Source organism: Aulonocara sp. 'chitande type north' Nkhata Bay, linkage group LG5 (assembly GCF_057382095.1).
Source record: "Aulonocara sp. 'chitande type north' Nkhata Bay isolate Kocher_YH1m ecotype deep benthic linkage group LG5, A_spYH_male_GT1.1, whole genome shotgun sequence".
In the NCBI taxonomy this organism is placed as follows: Eukaryota; Metazoa; Chordata; class Actinopteri; order Cichliformes; family Cichlidae; genus Aulonocara; species Aulonocara sp. 'chitande type north' Nkhata Bay.
In genome coordinates this window covers 24,912,509-24,936,311 of record NC_141348.1, presented here as the reverse complement: position 1 = coordinate 24,936,311, position 23,803 = coordinate 24,912,509, and the positions used below count along the sequence as shown (strand labels likewise).

The 23,803-nt window shown below is 41.0% G+C and overlaps 2 protein-coding genes across 2 annotated transcripts; both read right to left on the bottom strand.

Moving 5' to 3' along the window:
* Nucleotides 1-2,130: 2,130 nt before the first annotated feature.
* tmem88bl (transmembrane protein 88b-like) lies at nt 2,131-12,938 on the bottom strand. The gene is made up of 3 exons (XM_086292407.1): nt 12,758-12,938; nt 11,293-11,587; nt 2,131-5,523 (listed from the first exon to the last, which is right to left on the bottom strand). The coding sequence occupies exons 2-3, from the start codon at nt 11,584-11,586 to the stop codon at nt 5,296-5,298; spliced, it is 522 nt and encodes a 173-aa protein (XP_086148533.1). The 5' UTR covers nt 11,587; nt 12,758-12,938; the 3' UTR covers nt 2,131-5,295.
* Nucleotides 12,939-17,217: 4,279 nt separating this feature from the next.
* Nucleotides 17,218-23,163, bottom strand: nbl1 (NBL1, DAN family BMP antagonist). The gene is made up of 4 exons (XM_086292406.1): nt 22,728-23,163; nt 21,463-21,643; nt 18,964-19,075; nt 17,218-17,883 (listed from the first exon to the last, which is right to left on the bottom strand). Exons 2-4 carry the CDS (start codon nt 21,633-21,635, stop codon nt 17,605-17,607), a joined length of 564 nt encoding a protein of 187 aa, XP_086148532.1. The 5' UTR covers nt 21,636-21,643; nt 22,728-23,163; the 3' UTR covers nt 17,218-17,604.
* Nucleotides 23,164-23,803: the final 640 nt, after the last annotated feature.

Sequence of the window (23,803 nt, the reverse complement as noted above, 5' to 3'; positions counted from 1 at the left end):
AAAACATGGCGGAGGGAGTGTGATGGCTTGGACGTGCATGGCTGCCAGTGGAACTGAGACATTAGTGTTTATTGAAGATGTGACACAGGTCAGGAGCAGCGAATGAATTCTGAGGTGTTCAGAGACATACTGTCTGCTCAAATCCAGCTACAAGCAGTCAAATTGATATGGCGGTGTTTCATAATACAGATGGACAATGACCCAAAAACATACAGCCAAAACAACCCAGGAGTTTAAGCAAAGAAGTGGAATATTCTTGAATGGCTGAGTCAGTCACCTGATCTCTTGTTAAAGGATAAACTTCACAAAGAAATGGCCACAAACAGCAATTGCAGTAAAGGCCTGACAGAGCATTAAAAAGTAGAAAACCCTGCATTTGGTGAAGTCCATGAGTTCAAGACTTCAGGCTGTCATTACCAGCCATGGGTTTTCAACCAAGTGAACATTTTATTTTGAGCTATTTAATTTGTCCAAATACTGAAATGACGGGATTGTTAAAATGTTTTAGTTCCTCACATTTGTATGCAATCTTTTTGTTCATCCCACTGAATTAAAGCTGAAGGCCTGCACTTCAGAGTTATATTTATGGACTGGATGATTGCGGCTTGATTTACTGCCCACACTGGGCGACTACTCAGAACCTTTCACATGTTTTAGACCTTGAGCCGATTTTACTGAAACAGAGTTCTTTCCCAATTCTAATGACTAACTTTTTTTGTTTCTGTTTGTCATGAAAGCGTCACAAATCTCCAAAATTTTACTATAGCACACATTTACCCTCAGTGGTGATATGGTCCAGCTTTTACTTGTTTGAATAATAATTTTCATGTCCAATTTTAGTATAGTATGTTAATTTAGGAACACTTCACTCTTTTTTTATGACTATTATTGAATCATGGCTGTTTCTACAGATGTAATACTTCTTTTCTTTACTTCTTTAGTCTATATAATTGCATTTTTTGTGTGTGATTGATCATCCTTTGAGCTAGCATTAGGTAATACAATGTGCCACTGGAAAAAAAAAAGGTGAATGTGGGCTGAAAATGAGCCCCTGCAGCATTTGGAGAAAACTACTGGGTCACCAACACATTACACCTTCAGGAGCTCTGCAGTAATATTAGTGCACATTGTCTTGCAAAGTTTACTTCTTAGTATTATCCTTTTTATTGTCATTAAACAGCAGATCTTCAATAAATTTAGAAGCTGCTCAGCCACGGAAACCCATTTGAGGCAACCCATAAAGCTCCCAGTGCACAATTTTCATGTTGATGTTAATGCCAGAGGAGGCTTAAAACGCACCACAGGGTTGTCAACTTCTATTCACTATTCATCTAAGTACTCGGAGAACATGGCCTGTCATTTTATGTGGTCTGCTATTATATGGCTAAGTTGCTGTGCTTCCTGAATGCCTCCACTTTGCAATAATGACACTTACTGATTGAGTAAAGAATATCTAGGAGGGAAGAGAGTTTGTGAACTGACTTGTTGCAATGGTGGCATCCCGTTACAGTGCCATACTTGAATTCAGTGAGCTTTTCAAAAGGACCCGTGCTTTTACAAATGTCTGCCTTTATTGTTTTTGGTGAAAATGTATTACTGAGTAAACCAGCAGTGAGACGACACTGCGATAAAACCATGCGGCATGGCTAAACACGTTTTAAGATTCCAGACTTAGCCCAGACTATTTTGTTTTGACTCATTCAAGCAAAATTACATCCTTTAGATACTGAAGATTGCTTTTGCAAATTGCAAGATAAACATTCATCCTACTGAAAGCAGACGCATGTCAGCACTTCAGGCCGCAGGATAGTTTTAATTTGTCAATATGAAGAGTGCTGAACTGCATTAATGGGCAGCATAAATCATGAGAACAGACTGGACGAAAACATAATCAGAGGCAACATTTTCCTTTAATTAGCTCATTTGCTCTGTTGATCTGCACAGAGTTTTATCGCAGACTTTATCATATTGTTTTCCTCAGAAATGAGTGTGATAGTGTCCTCTTAGTATCCAAGTGTGTGCTCTGCTTGTGAGCTTGAGAGAAAGTGAGAAGTAAATGTTACTACCCTATCTTCAAAGCTTTCCAACCTTCAAAAACGGGTCACAACACAAAAGAGACATGCCGACAAAGAGATGTCCTCTTTTTTTATTGATGGAAGGTCAGAACATGCTGTTTTGTTGATAACACCAAAGTTCACTTTGAACAAAAAAATAAATAAACCTCAATTAGCTGCTGCAATTTTCCCAGTAATTTGCTTCAGATGTGGTATACAACCCTGTGACATTAAAAAAAACTATTTCAGCCTTTTTCCTACACGGTTCTCCAAAACACTGGTCTTAACTTCGATCCATTCTTTATCTGGCTGGATTAACAGAGCACATTCAGATTAATAAACACAAACAAAACACACAAATAAATAAGCTAAAAAATACATATAATTTAGCATGATACAAGTGGCAGAGGATGAATAATCAATGCCCATCATTAAATATGATTTATTTCTTCCTTCTGAAAGGCAAAGCCACAAGTCTGAACACTTAGCTATGGAGCAAGGACACAGATAAAAGGGTTTGCAGCGTGTCACTGGTGAATTTAAAGGACCGGAAAGCAAAGAGGCAACACAATGAACTCCTGATGTGATGATTCAAATCCCTCTTTAACAGTCTGATCCCACTGAAAGGCAATTACTTTGTCATGCTGTCGACTTTAGTTGTGTTCACGAAGAGGGGTGTTTTTTTATGGCACAATGTGATCTAAAAGAAGCATTAAAATGAAATATGTTTCATATCGCCCCCACATTCACAAGGTATGACTGCTGATGATGCTACATTGGGTAAAACTCCTTGGGAATAAACTTTACTGTCAATTTAAGTCTTTGTGAAAGTTTTTTATGCCACTGGGTGGGCGTTTATGATTCCATGTGAACATCATGAAGGAACTGCTTCATATTTTTGGCACAAAAACTCGCTTCGACTCAAGGATGATCCTCATAATCAAAGCTTTGATGTTCCTCGTGACACTTTAGGCCATAACTTACAAAAATGTCTAATAGAAAAAAATCCTATTAGATGTCGTCAAAATAATGACAACATCATATTCTGCAAAAACCGCAAGAGAGTAATTCTAGTTATAATGCATTTCACAAGATTCGCCTTGTTTTTAAGGGTCTCCTAAAAGCCCCATCGCAGGTGAGCGATTGAAGCACCTATAAATGAGAAGGCAGGAATGCCGTTGATTGACACATGACAACGATATGAGCTACAGAACTTTGGAAAAGTCTCAAGCCACCCATTGTTTCTTTTTATTTTGCTGAGAAAATTGCAAATGGGTGCAATAATTTATCGAAACATGTGCAAGCAAACATAGAAATGCAGTGTATGGAGCTTGTACAATTCTATTTGAACTGAACTTTCTTGTTTTCTTGTAATTTCTTTAAGTAGTCTTCAGGAAAAGTTCTGCAGGCTTCTTAAAGGCCATTCAATGCTCTTCTTTGGATGTTGGCTACCTTCTGTTCTCTGTGAAGATGATCCCACACTGCTTCAGTGTGTTTCATTGCGTGCTTTTCTAGCCAGGTTTGCTTTTACTGAATTAGAGGTGTGTTTGGGATCACTGAAAAATCTGATGCTTTTCTGATGGTTCCAACACCACTTGCTGAAATGCATCCCCAAACCATGACAGCGCCTCCACTGTTTTGCAGATGGCTGCAGACACTCACTGTTGTTCATCTCTCCTGACCTCCTCTCTATATACTGATGATTTGAATGAATTATCTTGAATGAACAGTAGATGGATCAACTGAAGGGATAGATGCATCACTCAGGTCCTGTGTCAGGTCTTTGCTGCAGTTTTCCTTTTTTCTAGATATGCCAAATCTTTAGCTAATAGCACTTTGGGTATTACCTTGTTGGTGCAAAAATGCCTTCAAACTTTGATATCTTTGGCATTTTTATAGCTTCAACTGAAAATGAGTGGGGAAAAAAACAAAAAAACAACAACAAAACTGATGTTCAAGAAAATGTTTTAAAAATTACTATCAAGTTTGGCTTTTTGGAAGCAAAACATAAAGAAATGAAGGGTGGGCCAAGACTTTTGCACAACACTGTACATTAGAGGGTAACCTAGGCAACCTGGAATGTCCGCTAGTGACCAACTGTCAGAGACAAAGCCGGGAGTGAAACGAACAAATTGTTCCCTGTGTGGACGGGGCTTTAATCGCATGCTTGGAAAAACTGTTTTTCTTATTTAGAGAGTTCTCAAGTGCAACCACAAATACAACCTTCTGAGAAGGTCTCACATTTAAACACATCCATGTAGTTCGCAAACAGGCAATACAAAATCACAACAATATGAGCTTTTGTACAAAATCATAGTTAAACTGGTGTTTGATGTGTCCTCAAAATAAACCAACAAGGAGCTGTTAAAGCTTGCGTGAATACCCTGCAGGTATCCTTCACTCTCCAAGAAGTTTGCATGTTTTTTTTTCTCGTCTGTTCTAATATGCATCTGGTTTACTTCAATAATGAGCCCGTAATGTGTTTTGCTTTAAGATTCTTGTAAGATGGCACTACATATCTAAGAAAACTGGTCTGTTTCTGTGTAAAAGCCACACAAACCCAACAAACCCTCATCTAGGGTCATTTTCAAAAAAACAAAACAAAAAAAAACAATTCACAAAATTACCCAGAATGGGCCGCGAGTAACCAAATGAATAAAAAGAAATATGTGACACAATAACACAGGTCTTGGTCTTGAAAGAACAGTTTGACATTTTAGAAGTTACACTTTTGTATTCTGTCTGAGAGATCAGTGAGAGGTGACTGCACTCTCAAAGAGGAGGCTGAAGGCAGATGGCTGTTTGATAAGCACAAATCCCAGCAACATCTAGCTGGAAAGGCTAATTTAATCTTCCTACTGTCACCTCTAAAGCTCTGGAATATCTTTTTAGGTGGTTTATATTAATGTATGTGTTTTGGGTTTCACCCTGAATCGAAGTTTTCAGTCTTTATCCCGTTCTAAGTTAATTATCTGGTCTTTGCAGCTTCAATATCACCACACAGACATGAGGGTGATATTGATTTTCTCACCAAAACTAACAGGAGAAAAGAGGACTCGAATATTTCTAAAATGTCAAACATTTTTACAACCATTGACAAAGTAAGTATTAGCTGTATGACTGTCTTATCGACTATAATGATGTTTCTATTTTTGCAAAACATCTGTAACCCTCAGGTTCGTCTTGCACAAATCAATCTTTCCGATCACTGTGACCCTCAGCACCACCTTCTCTGTTGTGATCAAACCCAGGCGTGGATGCTGCCCGCCCAGTCCAGCAGCCTCCCTCTGTACCAGGCGCGCTTGATTGGCTGAATGAAAAGCAGGAGTCGAAACTTTCGGAGCAGCCCGCAGAAGACTGCCGCCGCCACAATCACGAGCGGAGACATCATCACAAAGCCCAGGATGATGAGGGCAGAGCAGCTGTTGTCATCGAGATAATGGCAGATGGCAGAGGGTGCATCAAGGACCTGCAAGGACAAACACAGGAGGGAGAGTAGATGAGACAGAGGTGCTCCAAAACATGTGATGAGCACTTTGGCTTCAGCAGAAGCTCCATCTCATCTGTGAAAAAGCAAATAGGCAGGATTTGTATTCATTAAATATGAGGCGTGTTTGGATGTGTGCTGAGGGTGCAGTAGTGGGACTGTGTGGGCAGTGGGGCGTGACAGAGTTTCTCCCTGCCTCGCTCTTTCTCTCTGCAAGATAAGAGTGTGCTCAGTGCTGTCAGTAAACCTCAGAGCTGTCAGTCACCTGCAAGCGAGAGGAGGAGGAGGACAGCAGGTGGTCAGATAGTAAAAGTCAGAAGCTTGCAAAAAGCAGAGAGACAAAGCTAGCAGCAAAGTTAGCAGCTGAAACTCACACCTGTGTGAGGACGCAGTGACATTGTTACAAGAGCTTACAATTCAGACACATCTGATGACCACTTTTTACTAAATGGTTTTTCAATTTGAAAAGAAAGTAAATGTCACTGTTTTTCTTCTTAAAACATACAGCACTTCATGTGTTCCACATTTTTGTTGTGTTACAGCCTTTTTCAAAACGGATTTAATTCATTTTTCACCTCACATTTTGACACACAAACACAAAATGAAAAATTCTTGGAAATGTACTACAAAGAAAAAATAAAAATATAACACGTACATTTTTATAAATATTCACAGCCTTTTCACAGGTAAAGTCAGGTGATTGGACATGATTTGGAAAGACACACACCTGCCTATATAAGGTCCCATAGCTGACAGTGCGCGTCAGAGCACCAACCAAGGCATGAAGTTCAAGGAATGGTCTGTAGGCCTATAAACAAGATTGTATCAAGGCATGCGTGTGGGGAAGAGTACAGTGTGAGTACACGAAGTGGGAAACTAGTCAGGGTGGATGGAAAGATGAACATCCTTAATGATAACCTGCTTCAGAGAGCTCTGGACCTTGGATGGGGCAAAAATGTATCTTCCAACAGGACAACGATCCTAAGCACACGGCCAAGATAACAAAGGAGTGGCTCAGCCATAGCCTAGGTTTGAACTCAACTGAACTTTAGTCAAGAGATCTGAAATTCACACCCATCCAGCCTGATTGGAGCTTGAGAGGTTTTGCAAAGAAGCACAGGGCACCTCTGTGATGTGGTGGGGAGATTAACATCATGGTTATACAGCCAACAACTCTGCAGCAACTGTGTGATGCTATCATGTTGACATGGAGCAAAATATCTGAGGAACATTTCCAGCACCTTGTTGAATTGATACCCCCAAGAAGCAATCATCAACGATTATTATTATTATTCAGGCAAAAGGGGGTCCAACCCAGTATTAGCAAGCTGAAATAAAGTGTCCAGTGAGTGTACATCACATACTTGTCTCACACAAATCTGTTAGAAAAATGCAAGCGGAGACACTTTCATGACTAAATCGCATGTTAAGGCATATTAAATGTAAAGAGTCACTCTCATTTTACTATTGTTTCTATTTCTTTTGCACAAGTGATTCTGATTCTAAGCTAAAAGTTGTTTTTTCTAAATGCACCGTAGCAACAGCGGTGTTTAATACACACCTGCAAGCGCACACACCCCTCCGCGAAGTGTAAAGTGATGCTTTCACTGAGTACATTTCCTTCCTTGACAGTGTGTCTGTGCACAGCTGGTGCTGGCACCAAATCAGACTGTCTTGTCTTCCCTCGCTTCGTGCTCTGCTGCCACAAAAGGAAGAAGTCTGACTGACATTGTCTGTAATTGCTTGGCCTGTTCTGACATTCACTCTGGCCTAATCGTGATTATATTCTCGTTCTGTGTCCCCTTGTTGCATGTTTTTAATTCATGTGCAGTGCCCTACATGGCTGTGCACAAATCACTCCTAACTGAGACAACCAGGGTCTTCAGCCGGGCTTTGATTTTATGACCTATCGGGTAAGCTAAGGACCGAACTGTAGCTCTCTCCTGCCTGACTTGGTACGATGCCCAGGTCCACTGCTCTTTACTGATTTAACTGCATTTCGTGTATCTCACACAAGAAGAGCCGCACCTGTCAGAAATGCTGACAAACTCCAACATTCAAACTCAAGTTACCGTGTTTGTTTTGCTGTGCAAACCCAGAGAATATGTCTGAACACCTCTGAGGGGAAGGTGTGAGGTACACATGTAGAAAATGCTGCCAAGAAGACTTGGCCTGAAGGCTGACTGTTTGCCTTCTCCAGGTTCCAGAGCCAACCTTAATGACAGATAATCCTCCTATTGTTTACAAATGGCATGGGCTTACTTGCCTAAACTTCCAGAGAAGTTAAAGAAGACTCAGTGGCAGAGCAGATTCCTTCTCTCAAATGATTTGAACTGACTCTTAGACTTGTATGCAAATATTTGGGCAGCCCTGAGCAGATATCTTGTTGGTTGTTTAATGAAAAGAAGTACATACTACCCTGCAGCAACAGATTCAAACACTTATTTTAGCTTAATTGTTTTATTTAATTAAAAAGAAATAGGACAAAATAATAGACTGTGCCAAATATTACAGCCAGGTAACAGAGGCTCTCTGTGCAGGGATTTTCACCCACTCCTCTTGCAGATCACTTTTTATCTCACCGGAGATTTTCAATGATGGTCAGGTCCATGGAAGTCCAGGGCCACTCTCAACACTTTAGCTGATGTTTCATGAAGTCGTGCATTGTTCCATTTTGGATCATCATCCTTTCGGAGAAGTAACCCTCTTTACACTTAGGTTTTTCTTCCTTGATTGGCTGCAGGATGAATTTTGTGATATTTCTCTCAAAAAGGCTTGTTTGTGTTGGTGCAGCATAACCTCGAAGCAGAATATTTACTCGCCTGTTTGAACAAGATGCTCCAAAAGCTGCATCTCCTGTTTTTTTCTTCATAACCTAAAAACCTCAGTTTTAACTCTGAAATGACTCAGACTTGTTTGTGTTTCTTTAGGTGCTTTACAGGTTACAATTTTTCTTCTGCTGACTCTCCTATGCTAACCCTGCGTGCGCATCAACCCTCCCCAATGGAAAGGTGCACCACGAGGCCTGTGTCAGTCCCTCATGTTTATCTTTTCGTCCATCAGACGTCCATTTCTTGCTTTTCAAAGTGTTGGCATGACTTCTGTGCCTGCCTTCAAAGAAGTTTCTATGCTGCTTTGTAGTAGTCATTTCCAGCTCCTCTGTCAGTTTTACTTCAGAAGTGCTTGTCAGATGTTACTGCAGGGTTTGAAGAGTCGGAGTCTCTGATAACTCCTAGTAATTCTTCACCTGCCTTGCAAATGCCAGGAAGTAAATTAAAGCCCTGAGCACTAATAGAGCGCTAAGCCTTTACAAGTAAATGTGTGCCTGAAACATTTGTTTTGCAGGGTCTGTTTTTGTCTTCTTTTCACTTCATAAATACAAACAAAATATGTATTTTTAACCAAATACATTTGTACACTTAGATAAGTACTAGCCTCTTGTGCCTGCGTTATAAACGTGGAGGCACCAGACATACACTATATTGCCAAAAGTATTCACTCATCCATCCAAATCATTAAATTTAGGTGTTACAATCACTTTCATGGTCACATGTGTGTAAAATCAAGCGCCTAGGCATGCAGTCTGCTTCTACAAACATTTGTGAAAGAATGGGTCGGTCTCAGGAGCTCAGTGACTTCCAGCGTGGTGCTGTGATAAGACGCCGCCTGTGCAACAAGTCCAGCTGTAAAGTTTCCACACTACTAAATACTCCATAGTCAGCTGTTAGTGTTGCTATAACAAAGTGGAAGCGATTGGGAATGACAGCAACTCAGCCATGAAGTGGTAGGTCATGTAAAATCACAGAGCATGGTCAGCGGATGCTGAGGTGCATAGTGTGCCGAGACCTACAAACTTCATGTGGCCTTCAGATCAGCTCAAGAAAAGTGTGTAGAGAACTTCATTAAATGGGTTTCCATGGCCGAGCAGCTGCATCAGACGCAGTGGTTTAAAGCACACCTCCACTGGACTCTAGAGCAGTGGAGACGTGTCCTCTGGAGTGACAAATCACATTTCTTCATCTGTCAGTCTGAGTTTGTTGGTTCCAAGGGGAACAGTACTTGTCTGAGAGTATTGTGCCAAATGTAAAGTTTGGTGGAGGAAGGATTATGGTGTGGGGTTGTTTTTTAGGAGTTGGGGTCGGCCCCTTAGTTCCAGCAACAGGAACTGTTAAAGCTTCAGCAATCCAAGACATTTTGTACAATTTCATATCCAGTTCCTGTTCCAACATGACTGAGCACCAGTGCAGAAAGACATGGATGAGCGAGTTTAGTGTGGAAGAACTTGACTAGCCTGCACAGAGTCCTGACCTCAGCCTGACAGAACACCTCTGTGAGCCAGGCCTTCTCTTCCAACAACTGTGTCCGACATCACAAATGTACTTCTGGAAGAAAAATCAAAAATTCCCATGAACACTCCTAAACCTGTGGAAGGCATACCGGGAAAAGTTTGATGCTATTAGAGTTGCAAAGGCACAACATCAAATTAAACCTTATGGATTAAGAATTGGATGTCATTCAAGTTCATACGCGTGTGAAGGCAGATGAGGGAATACGTTTGGCGATATGATGTAAGTAACAAACGCAACACTAATGTTGTCACTTAATAAACAGCAGCTTATCAATTCAGCTAATAGAAATGGAGCAACGTCACCATTTATCTGGAGCCATGACTTAATAAATCCACTGTAGATTAATTATCAGGTGTCTGTTTTGACTCAAAGGTCTCTCAAGGGAAATACCTCTTTAGTTGCTAAATTCTACTTGCTACAGAAAATATTGTAATTGCATCTCTGCACGTAAGCATGTTTCTTCAAAATTATAAACATGTTAAAATAACGGCTCTCCTTATTGTCTGTCATATATGTACCGTTAGTGCTGTGGACACTCAGATTAAACATGGCCAATAGAGACGTCAGCGTATGAACAACTGATCCCTGTGAAACAGAAGCTTGGGTTTTTTTTTACTCTTGGCTCTGTGTGATGTCATCTAAGGCTACCAGTTCTGTGCAAACCTTTTGTTCATGAGGTAGACCGGTCAGAAGAAAGTCAGCTTAGAGGATGGAGAAATTGAGCTAAAACAGCTTGTTTTAGACAGAGGATAGACTGAGGGACTGCCCTAATGTCCTGTACCAGATAAACAAGGATTATGCAAGGTCTGATAGAGCCCGAGAATAGAAACATGGAGCTGGAAATGAGCATAACAAGTCCCCTTGAAAATGAATGAACTCTTCCAAACATACAGTTACAGAAAGCAGACTGTTTACTGTGCCTGCGTCTGTGTCCGGTAAATCAGGACAGTGTACAAGTTATACAGAAGCAGTTGTTCCAGTTCGTTTAGTGTGTGTGTGCATGTGTGTGTGTGTTTGCAGTGTGACAGATGGTTCCCTCAGTCTACTTGGCAAGATAGAGAGAGAGAGGAAACTCTTACAATATAAAAGGACTGTTGGGGGACATAATCTGTGTTGAAGGGGTGTAAAAATAAAAAATTCAGTGCATAACTTGGCTATCTAAATTTCCATTATCTTGCATTGTTAAAGTGCTGCCCGATGGGGCCCATTGTGATTCCCAACACCACTAAACAGCATCCTGTGTCCAACGTTATAGTTTTAACCCTTTGGCCCTGTGTCTCTATCAACTTTTGCTAAGTATTCTCTGAAATTTCATCCGCAGGCATGACTAACTCAGATAAGACTTTGCAATCTAACATGTGGTGATAAATGGCACTCTCTGCTACAGATTTTTACAGCTTACCCTGGAGTGGCAGAGGAAACCAGCATACAGCAGCAGCCCTGCAGGCAGGAGCACCACAGAGAAGACCACAGCCAGGAGCAGAGCGCTGGCTAAGACCACGCACAGGTTCCAGAGGATGAGAGCCGCCCCGCAGGCCACGCAGCCACACCTTCCCCTACGGCTGCCCCAAGCGCTGCCCCCGCTGTGAGCCACAGGCGGGGGAAGCATCTTCACGCCCTCTCCGATCCAGAAATCTTCCTCTTTCTCCTCCTCGGCAGAACCGCCGTCGTCCAGGTCCACGTCCATACCGCACATCCTGTGAGACAGCGTCTGATCGAGTTAATGTTTTACTTTACGAGCTACGGAATGACGCTGTGCTGCAGGAGTCCTTTTTTTAAAAAAAAAATCTTGCACATCATTACTGTGGCTATTTAAACTGAGCCTATTTTACATTCATGGACAATATCTGCATGTTTTAACCAGTCCATTTCTTTTTATTTATCACCACTATTATGTTGACTCAAACAACCATACGTAGCTAAAGTATCCTCTCCAGGCTGAATGCTGTAATTATATATGCATGCCTGCTGAATTTTGAAACTTAAATTAAATAATTGAGGTGCAAACAGAGCTCTGTCCCTGAATTGCCTCCTTTTCCTTTTCCATTCAACCAGCCAATAGCCCATCAGACCATGGAAATGGGAACTTAAAGCCTATATTGACTTCGCCTATACACACATACTGTATCCACACTTTTTCAGTATCTTCCCGTCACTCGTCTGGTCGATCTCTTCGATCACGTCTTTGTCACTAAAGCCAAAAAGAAATACATTTCTTTTTTTACTTGAATGACTAAATCCTTAAAGCTTAAACGACCTGCTGCTGAGCTAGAGGCACAAACCACATATGGACATCCATGTAGGTGGCAAATTAGAGGAAAATAAAAGACCCTTAAACAGAGTCTGTTTTGCTGTGGATGCAAATTGTTTTTGTCTACTTGTATCCCTCTGTACCAACGTTTAAATGATTACACACTCCTCCAGGAGGAAAATGCCCCTCATCCACAGGGCACCAGGGCTCACTGACTGGTTTGATGAGTAAGAAAATGATTTGACCCATGTGACCTTACAGTCACCGCATCTCAATACAAATGAACCGATATGGGTGACTCTGGACAGATTTGTAAGCCAGTGTTGGTAGAGGAAGCATGGACACCATATTATCCAAAACACATCTTTTGGTGTTTTGGTTAATATGGTGTCCATGCTTCCTCTACCAATCAATGCTAATGTGCACCGCAGCAGTTCTCATGACCCAACACCTTACCAAGACTTTCAGTTTTCCTTTAATTTGTCAGCCACTGGTATGTTCTGCTCCCTCTCAGTTTTATTGACTCCACTAAAATCATTTTTATTTTTTATTTTAGCTTCACACTGGTTTTTCTTCTAATCACACGCACTAAACAAGCAGAATTATTTTTTCTTACCTTGATGTAGCTGTAAACCGCGGTAATCCCTGTGTGTTTGAGAAAATTCTCTCCCAGCAATCGACTCTGAACTTTTAGTTTCCGAGCAAATATAACGGCAGGTGCCAGTTCAAGAGCAGAGCAGCGGCAGAGGAGCACCTGTGAGTCGGACTCAAGTGATGCTGCTGCGCTCTCGGGATCCTCTGTGCGCCCGCGGAAGCGAGCGACTCCGGAGCGCGCTCTCCAATGTTAAAGTGCGCGCTCACGCGGTTGCTTGACAGCTTGGACTATTTTTCCTAAGTGTTTGTATAGTAGGGGGGGGGGGGGGGGGGGGGCAGTGTGTCACAAGACCCCTTTATCAACGACAAAGTAAAGTGAACAGGGAGGGCCACAGAGGAGGAGGAGGATGGTGTCATGGTTACACGTCACCGCTGTTGCTACATTTTCTCTATAAAGTTTCACTTAAAAACGTGATCTACTATTTAAACATTAGTTGCTCATACTTAGTTGCCAGTTTGTGGAAAATCGTTCTCTTTTCATCTGCTTTGTGATTTACATTCGTCTCAGCGATGCACTGTTGATGCAGAAAATTTGATCCAAAACATTTAGTGATGTTTGATGTTTATAAGCTTTACTTACCAAAGGCTGAGCGATCATTTCTTTACATCTCGAAATACTCCTAACAGGCAAAGCGCAGATACTGAACAGTTTGAGTTTACCTTAAGATCAGAGGTGGGAAGTAACAGAGTACTACTTTGTTACTGTACTCAAGTAGAATTTTTAGATATATGTACTTTACTTGAGTTTTTATTTTTCAGGATAGAAACTATGAAAAGATTGCATATCTCACATACAAAGCCGTTACTTAAGCCATTAGTTACAAATGAGAAAACCTCCATAAATGGCGAACACATACACTGACGGGACACTTCATGAGGTACAATGTATTTAACAGCCTATTTACACAAATATCCAATCAGTCAATCACAATGCAACAACTCAGGGCATTTGGGCATGTAGACATGGTTAAGACGACCTGCTGAGGTCCAAGCTGACCGTCAAAATGACAAATAACAAAGATGAGATTTTCACCCACATAAAATCTCATGTTGATGCCAGAGGTCGGAAGAGAATGATGAGACTCTAACTCAAATAACAGCTTATTACAACCAAGGTGAGCACAAGAGCAAGTCTGAATGCACAACATGTCAAACCTTCAAGCTGATGGGCTACAACAGCAGAAGACTGAGGTTACAATTCACACAGGCTCACCAAATTCTGTGATCATATGATGAGCCTCAATTTCTGCTGCAACACTCGGATTGTAGGGTCAGGATTTAGAGTTAATGGCATGAAAGCATGGATCCCTCCTGGCTTTTATCATTGTTCAGTCTGGTGAGGGTATAATGATGTTCGTGGGTATTTTTTGGCACACTTTGGGTCCCTTAGTACTAACACAGCCTACCTAAGTTTTGTTCCTGACCATGTTCACACTTTTATAACCACAGTGTACCCATCTTCCGGTCACTGCTTCCAGCAGGATAATGCACCATATCGCAAAACTCAGTAACATGTTGACCTGGTTTGGTCAACATGTTACTGAGTTCCCTGTACTCATGAATCTGTGCCATGAGGAACTAAATCAGCTCTGAAGACAAAAGAGAGGTCAGCACGGCACTAGCAAGCTATACCTAATAAATTGTCTGAGTATTTACAGAAATATATGTGTTTACTATATTTGTAAGCTTAAAACAGCATAATTAAAAGATATATTTAGACCACAGATACGTCAGTTTTCATGCTCACAGACCACTTTTTTTCTCTCTGTGATGCAGAAATGTGCTCCAGGGTGTGGTCAGTGTCAGAAGTCAGAGTTGTTTCTTTCAAACAAATCATCTACATCTTTAAATAAAGTCTTTGTGTTGTTTATGTTCTTCATTATTACATTTGTAAATGATAGCTAATATCTAATAAAGAGAGTGGACAGTGGTAGCACCATGTATTTTTATCAGTTTTTAAACAGTTGTACTACATCATTGGCTACTCACAGCCCAGACCTGTTTATCTTGGTGTCTGTCCAATCAAGTGACCTTTGCTGTAGTTTATAGAAGTGAATGTAAGCCAGTCTTGTCAGATAATCAGATAAAATCTCAGGAAAATCAGATTAGGGTGAGCTTAAATTCATAGAACTGAAAACAACCAGAGGACACGCCTATACATCCTCTACAGGCAAAAAAAAGAAGCTCCAGTCATCCAGTGCAGCTAAACAAGGTCAGAAAATGCATACAATAAAAGAACAGTTAAGAGCTTATTACATAAGAGAAGTGTTTGCCTTTGCTTTGTATATGAGCTTGAAAACAGAACACATTTAAAGCTGAATGGGGGGAAAGAAGGCTGTGATACGTCCACAAATATCCCTGCGAGTTTCTCCCTCTGCAGTCCTCAGAACATTGTCAGCTGTGTGGCTGCAGATAAGAAGATAATCGATTTGTTTTCCAGCACAGACAGACAGTCAACCTTTCGCTGCTCAAATTTAATTACACCGAACAAGCGAAAAAGATAGGAGGATATGAAACTGAGCTGAGAAAAGACATTGCCTGGACATAGAAATGGAGATGAAAGATTGATTGATGAAGCAGTGGAGAGACGCTGCAGATGGTGTGGAGGAAGATTTTGTAAGTAAAGTGCACGATAAATGTCGTCTCTCTGGATTCTACCTGTGACATCTGCTGACATCTGCTGGAGCACCTGTGAACTTTCTGAACAAAGCGCAGAACAGACCTGCATGTTTCTTGTGTATATATTAAACAACATCAGCATTTTCTTCAAACTAACTGCACCACATCACTGCATTTTAGCAAGTTACTCACAGACAGAATTTGTACTGAAAGTCTTTGTGTCAGATACGTACTCTGCATTACCTGGCCAGAATGGTGATTGTGGTTTTTCTACCCCATTCCTTACTTTGCAGTCACAGAGAAAAGGATCATTTCGCTGATAGCAGTGATGAAATAGATAGTCAAAGCCTTTATTTAAGAAGCCGTGCAAGCACACTGTGTACTCTATTACATGTAAAATCCTGTATAAAATGTTACTGAAGAAAAACTATACAAGTGCAGAATGGTGCTCAGTGGTTAGTGCAGTGCTCTGACAGGAAATGGGTCCTGGGCTTGAATCTGTGTGGAGTTTGTATTTTCTTCTGTCATAATAAAATTGGGATATTTAATTAATGCTGCCTACTAATCTACACATATATACACATAGGACTAGTAATATATGGATAAATGTGTATATATTTGTACAACATGTATCTTTAATGGCTTAAAAAATACAAGTTGAGCACAAGTTTGTGCAATGTACCAATATCACTGGCACCAAAACAGCCCCAGAGCATGATGCTACCACCACCATGCTTGATAGCTGGTACAGTGTTATTACGTTTGAATGCCTCATCTTTATTCCTCCCATCATATCTATCTGTATAAATAGCTCAACTTTCTCTAGTCTGACCATAAAGAGACCTTCCCAACTTTTGTAAAGCTACAAATCTAATTCTTAGATCTTCAGAAACCAGTGAGTTTAAATGAAGTCTGCCGATTCTTGTTAATGGCTATCAAATGTGTCCCAACTAAAAACCAAATATTAGTGGGGATGCATGTATACTTTTGACCCTGTGCGGATTATAGAAAATTAAAACTTGTGCCCCCAGTTCTTTTTTTTAAGTCACGAAGGATGTGTGCTGCACAATCGTTCCACCCTGGAGAAACAGCAGTTCAAAGAATGCCCAGAATTACCATGACATTAACGCCCATGATGAGTGTATATAAACGTCGGAGCACAACTATATTTAACAACTAATCTGAAGTTTTTGATCTGTTCTGAATACAAAATCGTATTTTTTTTTAGAAACTAAAATTCTGAAATAAATGTAGTGGATCAGAATTATAAAGTGGTATTGAATAAAGAACCCTCAAAAAATGATCTTTCATTGCCAAATAACTTCAATGAAAACTCCATAAACGTAAAACTGACATATCAGAATTTTTTTTAAAGATGACTGGAAAAACATGACCACATCCCTTAAATGCAGCACCATAAATAAAGTAGATAATTGAGTAAATGTGCAGGGAAAAGTTCCTCTGTGGCACTGAGATCAGATTTAGGCCAACAAGCAGGAGGGTCTCATCCTGCAGCTCTTCTTCGCTCCAGTAAGTGGCACCAGCATCGATTAAAAGTCTGACATGGCTACATTTTTGTTGGTCACAATAAAACAAGACCATGTGGCCATGGCCAAGAGTCACACAACAACCACATAATAGAGTCACAGCTTCATCTTTGTAGTCCCTGACAGGAAGCTGAAAGTGGGTCTTTGAGCCAACACAAACAAAGCGCTTTCAGTTTTATTTCTTGTGACATTGAAAAAATAAAAAACAAAAGTGACAGAGCAGCAGGAAAGCTTTCAGATAAACACGACAACTAAAGAGAGTTATCTCAACTGACTTTAATGCATTTGAAGCAGATTAAAAGACTGCAGCTTATTAACAGACTATAGTCATGTTTGGATGCACAAACACACACATGAATGTGCTAATCAACAAACAAAAGAGTGCACAGGCTTTTGTGTTTGGACGAGTTCATACACACCGTCTGATAACATGACTCTGTGAGTGTGTGTGTGTGTGTGTGTGTGTGTGTGTGTGTGTGTGTGTGTGTGTGTGTGTGTGCCTTTAGAGAAACGCTTTAACACAAAGTGAAGTCATATCTTCAAAGTGCCTTTAAAATACTACAGCTTGGTACAGAGGATGCAGTGTCGGGGGAGAGTGGGGAGGGCGGTAAAGTCCCCTGGAGTGAGCGACAAGATTACAGACCTACCCCCCGTCTGATGTGTGTGGTAGTGAGTGATGGTCTGTGTGTAGTTGAGCATGCTTGTAGGAGTGCGTGTCTGTGTGGGGCAGGGGGTCAGACTGAACCCCGCTGTCTGATAAAGACGGGACAGGATCCAGGCTGTTGTCTGCTGGATACAGCTGCATCACCGCCCCCTCCTGGACACCTTCCTTACTGCACGACTGACAGCTGCAGCGGAAGATCCTCTCCACCAGCTTATCCACCCGGGGAGAGTCTTCGCTGCCCGGACAATCCAGCGTCACCTGTGCCAACACAAAGTTGCACACATGCATGCGTAAAGAGTGAGTTGAGAATTGAAAGTAACTCAGCAGAAAGATGAAATATTTATTGTTTCCTTGCATTGATTTGTATAGTATTTAAGTTAAGCTGTTATTTTGAATAATCTCAAGGTGTGATAATATATTTTATGTTTAAACAAGAGTATTTTCTTATAGTTTTCCCTCCATCACCTCCTATTTAACATGCTTATTATAAGATGGACTCCTGTGAATGCGTTAATGTGTCTTTGGTCCCACTAACCAGACTCTTGGTTCATAGTTTTGTTTTTGTTTTGCTGGATCTGTGTTTTCATACAAAGTTTATGACACTCGATGGAATAAAGAAATACTGGGAAAAGCCGGAAAATCAAATAAACAGAAAAATACACAACCCCCCTCCGTAAACCCAAGAGTTACACAAGCTCAGCCAGTTCTCCAGACCTCACGCAACTTCCCCCTCACTGTTTCTATTATCCAATGAAAATGATCATTCAGCAATTTTATCAAGAGCCAAAGCAGCGGGGAGCAGTATCCACTTTCATGAGAGCTGACTTTGTTTTGCCTCAAACTGAATTCTGTTTAAAGTCCTGAAACAACAATCACAACCGCAGGCGCAGACGTCCATTTTCAGATAATTAACTGTAAGGTGTGAGCGTGAAGGCACTTTTTCCCCCGTCTTGTCTTGTGAAACAAAAAAACGTGCAGAAATTAATTAAACTATCTGGTAACGACTGTCTGCTCCAAGGTACAATATCTTTCCACTGAAACATGAGGTGACCTCACCTGCGGTCCCATCCACCGAGCCTACCTGGCAGCCTTCCAAACTACATACATCTCACCACAAAGCCTTTGTTTTTCTAAGAGTGGATTCCTTCTGGTTACAAGGGACAAAGAACCTTAAAATAATCTAAAACACAGGCTAAAGGTTCACGTCAGACAAAAGTAACTATGATCTATTCTGATCTCCTTTTCGAGATCTTCTGCTTTTTTGCTTTGCTGGTGAGGACAGCGTGCTTTCACTGTTGGTGTGGGGTTGCTAACTGACTAATGTCCAATAACTCTTACCACTTCCCACTGTGTCTGGGCAGGCATGCAGGAGTCACAGTGGACCAGAGACTCGGTTGACTGTGGAAATGTGTTGGGGACGCTGTAACTGAAACACTGACCCAGACAAGCTCTGCAAGAAAGAGGAGAGGGTTTATTATTTCTCATTCAACTACACAGATGCAGCGTTCATGCCGAGCAAGAGTAAGAAGTAATAATTTCACCAAAAAAAGAGCCTGAAATGTGAACTGATTTACCAAGTCTGAGGATGCCTGGTAGCCTTGAGGCAAATCACAGAGACGTGTAATGCGTAAATGGGAATTACCAGCCAAGTTGTGATTTCAAGTGAAAGCCAGGATAAAGGTGATGGGAAAACGTGTTTTTCTACAATACTGTTCAAACAAATACAGGAAGGAATGCATATCAAGTTTTACTGAGAGAGCTTTATAGGAATAACAATGTATCTTTGACCAGCTTTCTCAGTCATGCAGCCTGAAGGTATAAAGAACAGTTAGCTGTCGCCTGGCCTCAGAAAATCTTTTGTACAGAAAAGTACAGTAAATAGTTCACAATAAAAACACTGTGTACTCCTGTTTGTCTGACAATTGCTTCAGGAACTTTTGGGATTTTTTGGGATTTATATATATATATATATATATATATATATATATATATATATATATATATATATATATATATATATATATATATAATATTATTTAATGACTTCACCTGAAATCTGTCAAAAACATCTTTCTTTTTTAAAACCTGCCCTATCCAGCTGTTTTAGATAACACATTTATGGTCTGGATCCTTTGTTGTGCCAAACACATTTACTTTGCCACGAGGGATGCTGTTTTGTTGTTGTTGTTGTTTTTATGCTTGTTTTATTATTCACACTGTTGTTTTCTCTATGGTTATATAAACCCCTGCCGGTGCTGACAGGGGGTGAGGGCGAGGTTAGCAACAGAGTTTACAGATTACAAGTAAATAACTGTAGTTTGACATCTTAATCTTAATTTTAAAAAGTTTATGTATAACAACTATAATTATATTTCAGCATTAAAAATGTCATTTTTATTAACATGCCTCTGCATGCTGGTGAATAAACATTACAGAAACATAAAAAAAATCGCTTTTGAGTGATTAACAATACTGTTAATTTTGGGCTGTGGCATAAACACTGTGTGGTGGTCAGTTACATTTGTTAGATTTATGTTTTAGGCAAGAACCAAAGGTCCTGCGTCACAGTTATTGCAATTTTGTTGTTTCTTTATTTAGTTAGTTTTTATTTCCAGGGCTGGTACTATTTATCAATGAGACAGCATTATAGACTGAGATTAGCCATTTGCGCATCTATCGATATTTGCGTTTATAAAAATACAGAATGTCGGCATTGCTTGTCTACCAAAGGGCACTCTGCAACTTCCCTGTTGGCAACGTGTTTGAAATGCCACAAACAACAATCAGCTGATCAGAGCAGAATCGGGAAGAGCAAATAACTACATGTGACAAATGTTAGGCATATCCGTGTGTCTGGAAGGAGAAAAATATCGGCTGATATTCTGGATATCGGTATCGGTCAGGCTCTATTTATTTCTATATGTTTAAAGTTTTTGCTTGTTTAGTTTCAGTTAGTTTCCAGACTGTGTGTTTAGTTTAGTTTAGTTTTACTAAACTTGAGCTACTTTCAGAGGTGGGTTTCGTATTTTTAAATGTGAAACTATGGACGCTGTTTGTCAGGGGCAACATTTACACGTTCAGCACACAAACACAACTCTTTGTGAAGATGACTCAGAGTGTACACACGTCCTGAGTTATCTCTGGTTCCATTTTATTTAGTTTTGTAACTACACAAAATAACTGTAGTAAGAGGATGTTTTGGCTGCTCCCTTATTTCCCAGGGGTCGCCGCAGCGGATTGATCCACGCTGGATTTGACACAGATGTGACGTCATTTATGTGGGCGCAAGCTTTTAACCCCATGACTCTGGGTCTGTCCTCCCGACCTCAGATCAGGGATCTTTTGCATAGATAAACGTGTTTTCTACTATCACGCTAGCTGTTTTGCTCTTTGTAGTTTGCTTTAAAAAAAAAGTCAATTACCTAAAGGTTTTGCACACATAATTTTGGTTTTAGTTCCGTTAAAAAAATATGAACAACTCCAGGCTTGTGCATGACTACCTCTTCCAAAGAACATCTTGTCATTAGCTTCCTCTCTGAATGCAGCCGTCTAGTCATGCACACAGATTTAATAAATATGGGCTGAGACAAACTTTTTATTTGGCTTTTAGCAGACGCGCACTCTGCTGGAGCTCGTTTGAGCACCACAGTCTTTTTAAAGAAACTTTTTGGCTAAGAACAAAGACATGTTTAGTGATTGCCGATTAAATAATGTGCCCTACAAACTGAATGAGGCATGACTCTTGATAGCGTAACCTAATGATATCAAGGAATTTCTCCTTTATTTGTTTTCAGCTGCACTGAGAGATAATCGGACAGAGAGGGCCTTCATCCTGACCTGTTTTGAATAGAGCGAGGCTGACATCCCGTGTGCCCGACTATCTGTGTGATGTTCTTGGCTTCGCACCAGGCGCTCTTGTCAGGGAACAGCGCCAGGCGGTTGATGTGTGCAGGCGGTGCCGCTGAATACAGTGCAAACAGTGCGCAGCAAATCTGAATCCTCTCCCACATGACTGCACCTAAAGGAGCAGAAAACCACAACACGCCGCCGCTCTGTTAACTCTGTGAAAGGCAAAGTCTCGTCACGCCATCTGTTGCCTGCAGGTCACATAGCGCCAGTTTTCAGTCGGTGTGAAATCTGAACTTTGCATGTCCCTGCTCATGTGGATTGACAACTTCCTGGTGCCTATAGCATCTTACAACCCACACGTCCTTGTGCATCAGTCAGATTGCTTCTTCTTACCGGGTTTGGTGCATTTGATTGGATAAAAACTTGTTGAACGTGTGCAGTGAGGACGTTAAAATGGGTTTATAGTGTCAGAGAATAGAGGAGATACAATGGGAGTGGGAGGCAAAGCTCTCCTCTGTTTCGCTCTCTTCTTTAAAAATGCCTCAGCCATTAACGTCATTTACAAGCTACAAAATCGTTTTCTCCTGGTGCATATTAAAAGTGTCTGGATGTGGTCACCCACATCCACTGTTTTACACGCTTTTTAGCACTTCAATATGTCTGCGACTCTAAAGGATCAATTCTGGAGACAGAGAGCCTACAAGAGGCTGCTGTGGTGGGCTGTGAGACCGACGAAATGTTTTTAATAAAATAAATATATATGTTTATAATGTCCTGCTTTGACGGACTCCAGACTCTGGGTTTTAGCTTAAAAAAGAAGAGAGCGAGGTTTCAGCCGAAAGTCTGGAAAGCGTTACAATAATATATCAGTGTTTCATATACAATTATAAGGGAAGACATGTGATACAGCTAAAATCTGTTTTCCCAAATAGTTGAGACCATTAAATCTGAATTTGAATTAACTTAGCATTCATGCGTTACATTTACATTTAGCCTCCCAAAATTTTAAACATCCTTTAAAATAAACAAAAACATACAAAATGATCACACATCAGCCTCTGTATCTGTACAGTTATGTAAATGGGTTTTTTCGTGGTTATTTTTTACTCACAGAGTTAATTCAGCTCATTTAAGAAGGTGAGACGACCTCAAAGCGTCACTTGGATGTATAGCGGTTATATCATGGGGTTACTTTCTAAAGTAATCAAGTACCTTCTCTTCAACAGCGCCGGGAGGTCAGTTGAGGCACTTACCACTGCTCACGAAAGCCGGGGAATTGAGCGCTTCGCCACGGTCCCGCTGAGCCGAGCCCCCCTCACCTAAACCCGGGTTGTCGGATATCACCGTGGGCTGGTAACTAAACAGTATGATCACGTGGTGAAAATCCCTGCACAGATTGTCATAAAACTGTCACATCATCCGGTAAGACAAGCAACCGTCCGATCAACCGAGAGGAAGAAGAAGAAGATGGATGGGGAGCTGGGGCAGGGTATGAGCGCTATCTCATCTCCGAGTCCATCAGCTCAGACCGTCCCTCCCCTTTGTTCTCCTCCCGTCCCGGGTTGAATTCCCGTGTAACTGCGCCGAAAAACACTCTCCAACTTGTTGTCTTTTGTTGTAAAACTCTCAGGCTGGGTTTAGGCGCGGCTGAGCCCTCAGACAGGGGTCCTGCTGTGCCGTTTCTGGACGAGAGAAAGCAGGGAGGGAGGGGAAGTGCTGGAACGCTTTCAAATGTTTCCCTAAGCAGGAGTGATCGTGTTAACTAGACACACATGCAATTATGTGAATATTACACATACAGGGCATATTTCAAGTCACGCACACACATCTGGCATTGCTTTGATAACATATGTTTGGAAAATTGAAACATTAACAACACAATGTCTGATGAAATATAACTGGTAAACAGATGTGAAGCCCCTGCTGTGTTCGCCTTTATTCCCCCTAAACCACTAAAAAAAAACTTCGGGATGATGAAATGACAATAGCTGGTTACTAACCAGAAGCTCAGAGGGTTTGATTTATTTCAGGCTCCACTTTGGAGTGAAACCACTGACAGACTCATGAGCAGTTGCTGAAATGCATTATGCTCTCCGGTTCTCCTGACTTGTGATTGGACTCCGTTCAAAACTAATTTAAAACGGAAACATAAGGGGACAAGCTTGGAGTTCGGCCTTTGGTGTAGTCCATACCCAAAGTGAGATACTGATAGATGTCAGTGTCTTCTCTTGGTCTAAACCACTGACAGGAACCAAAATATATACATTCAGTGGGGAATCCGTTGTGAAAATATACAACATGCACACACACAGTGTTGAAATACAATCAC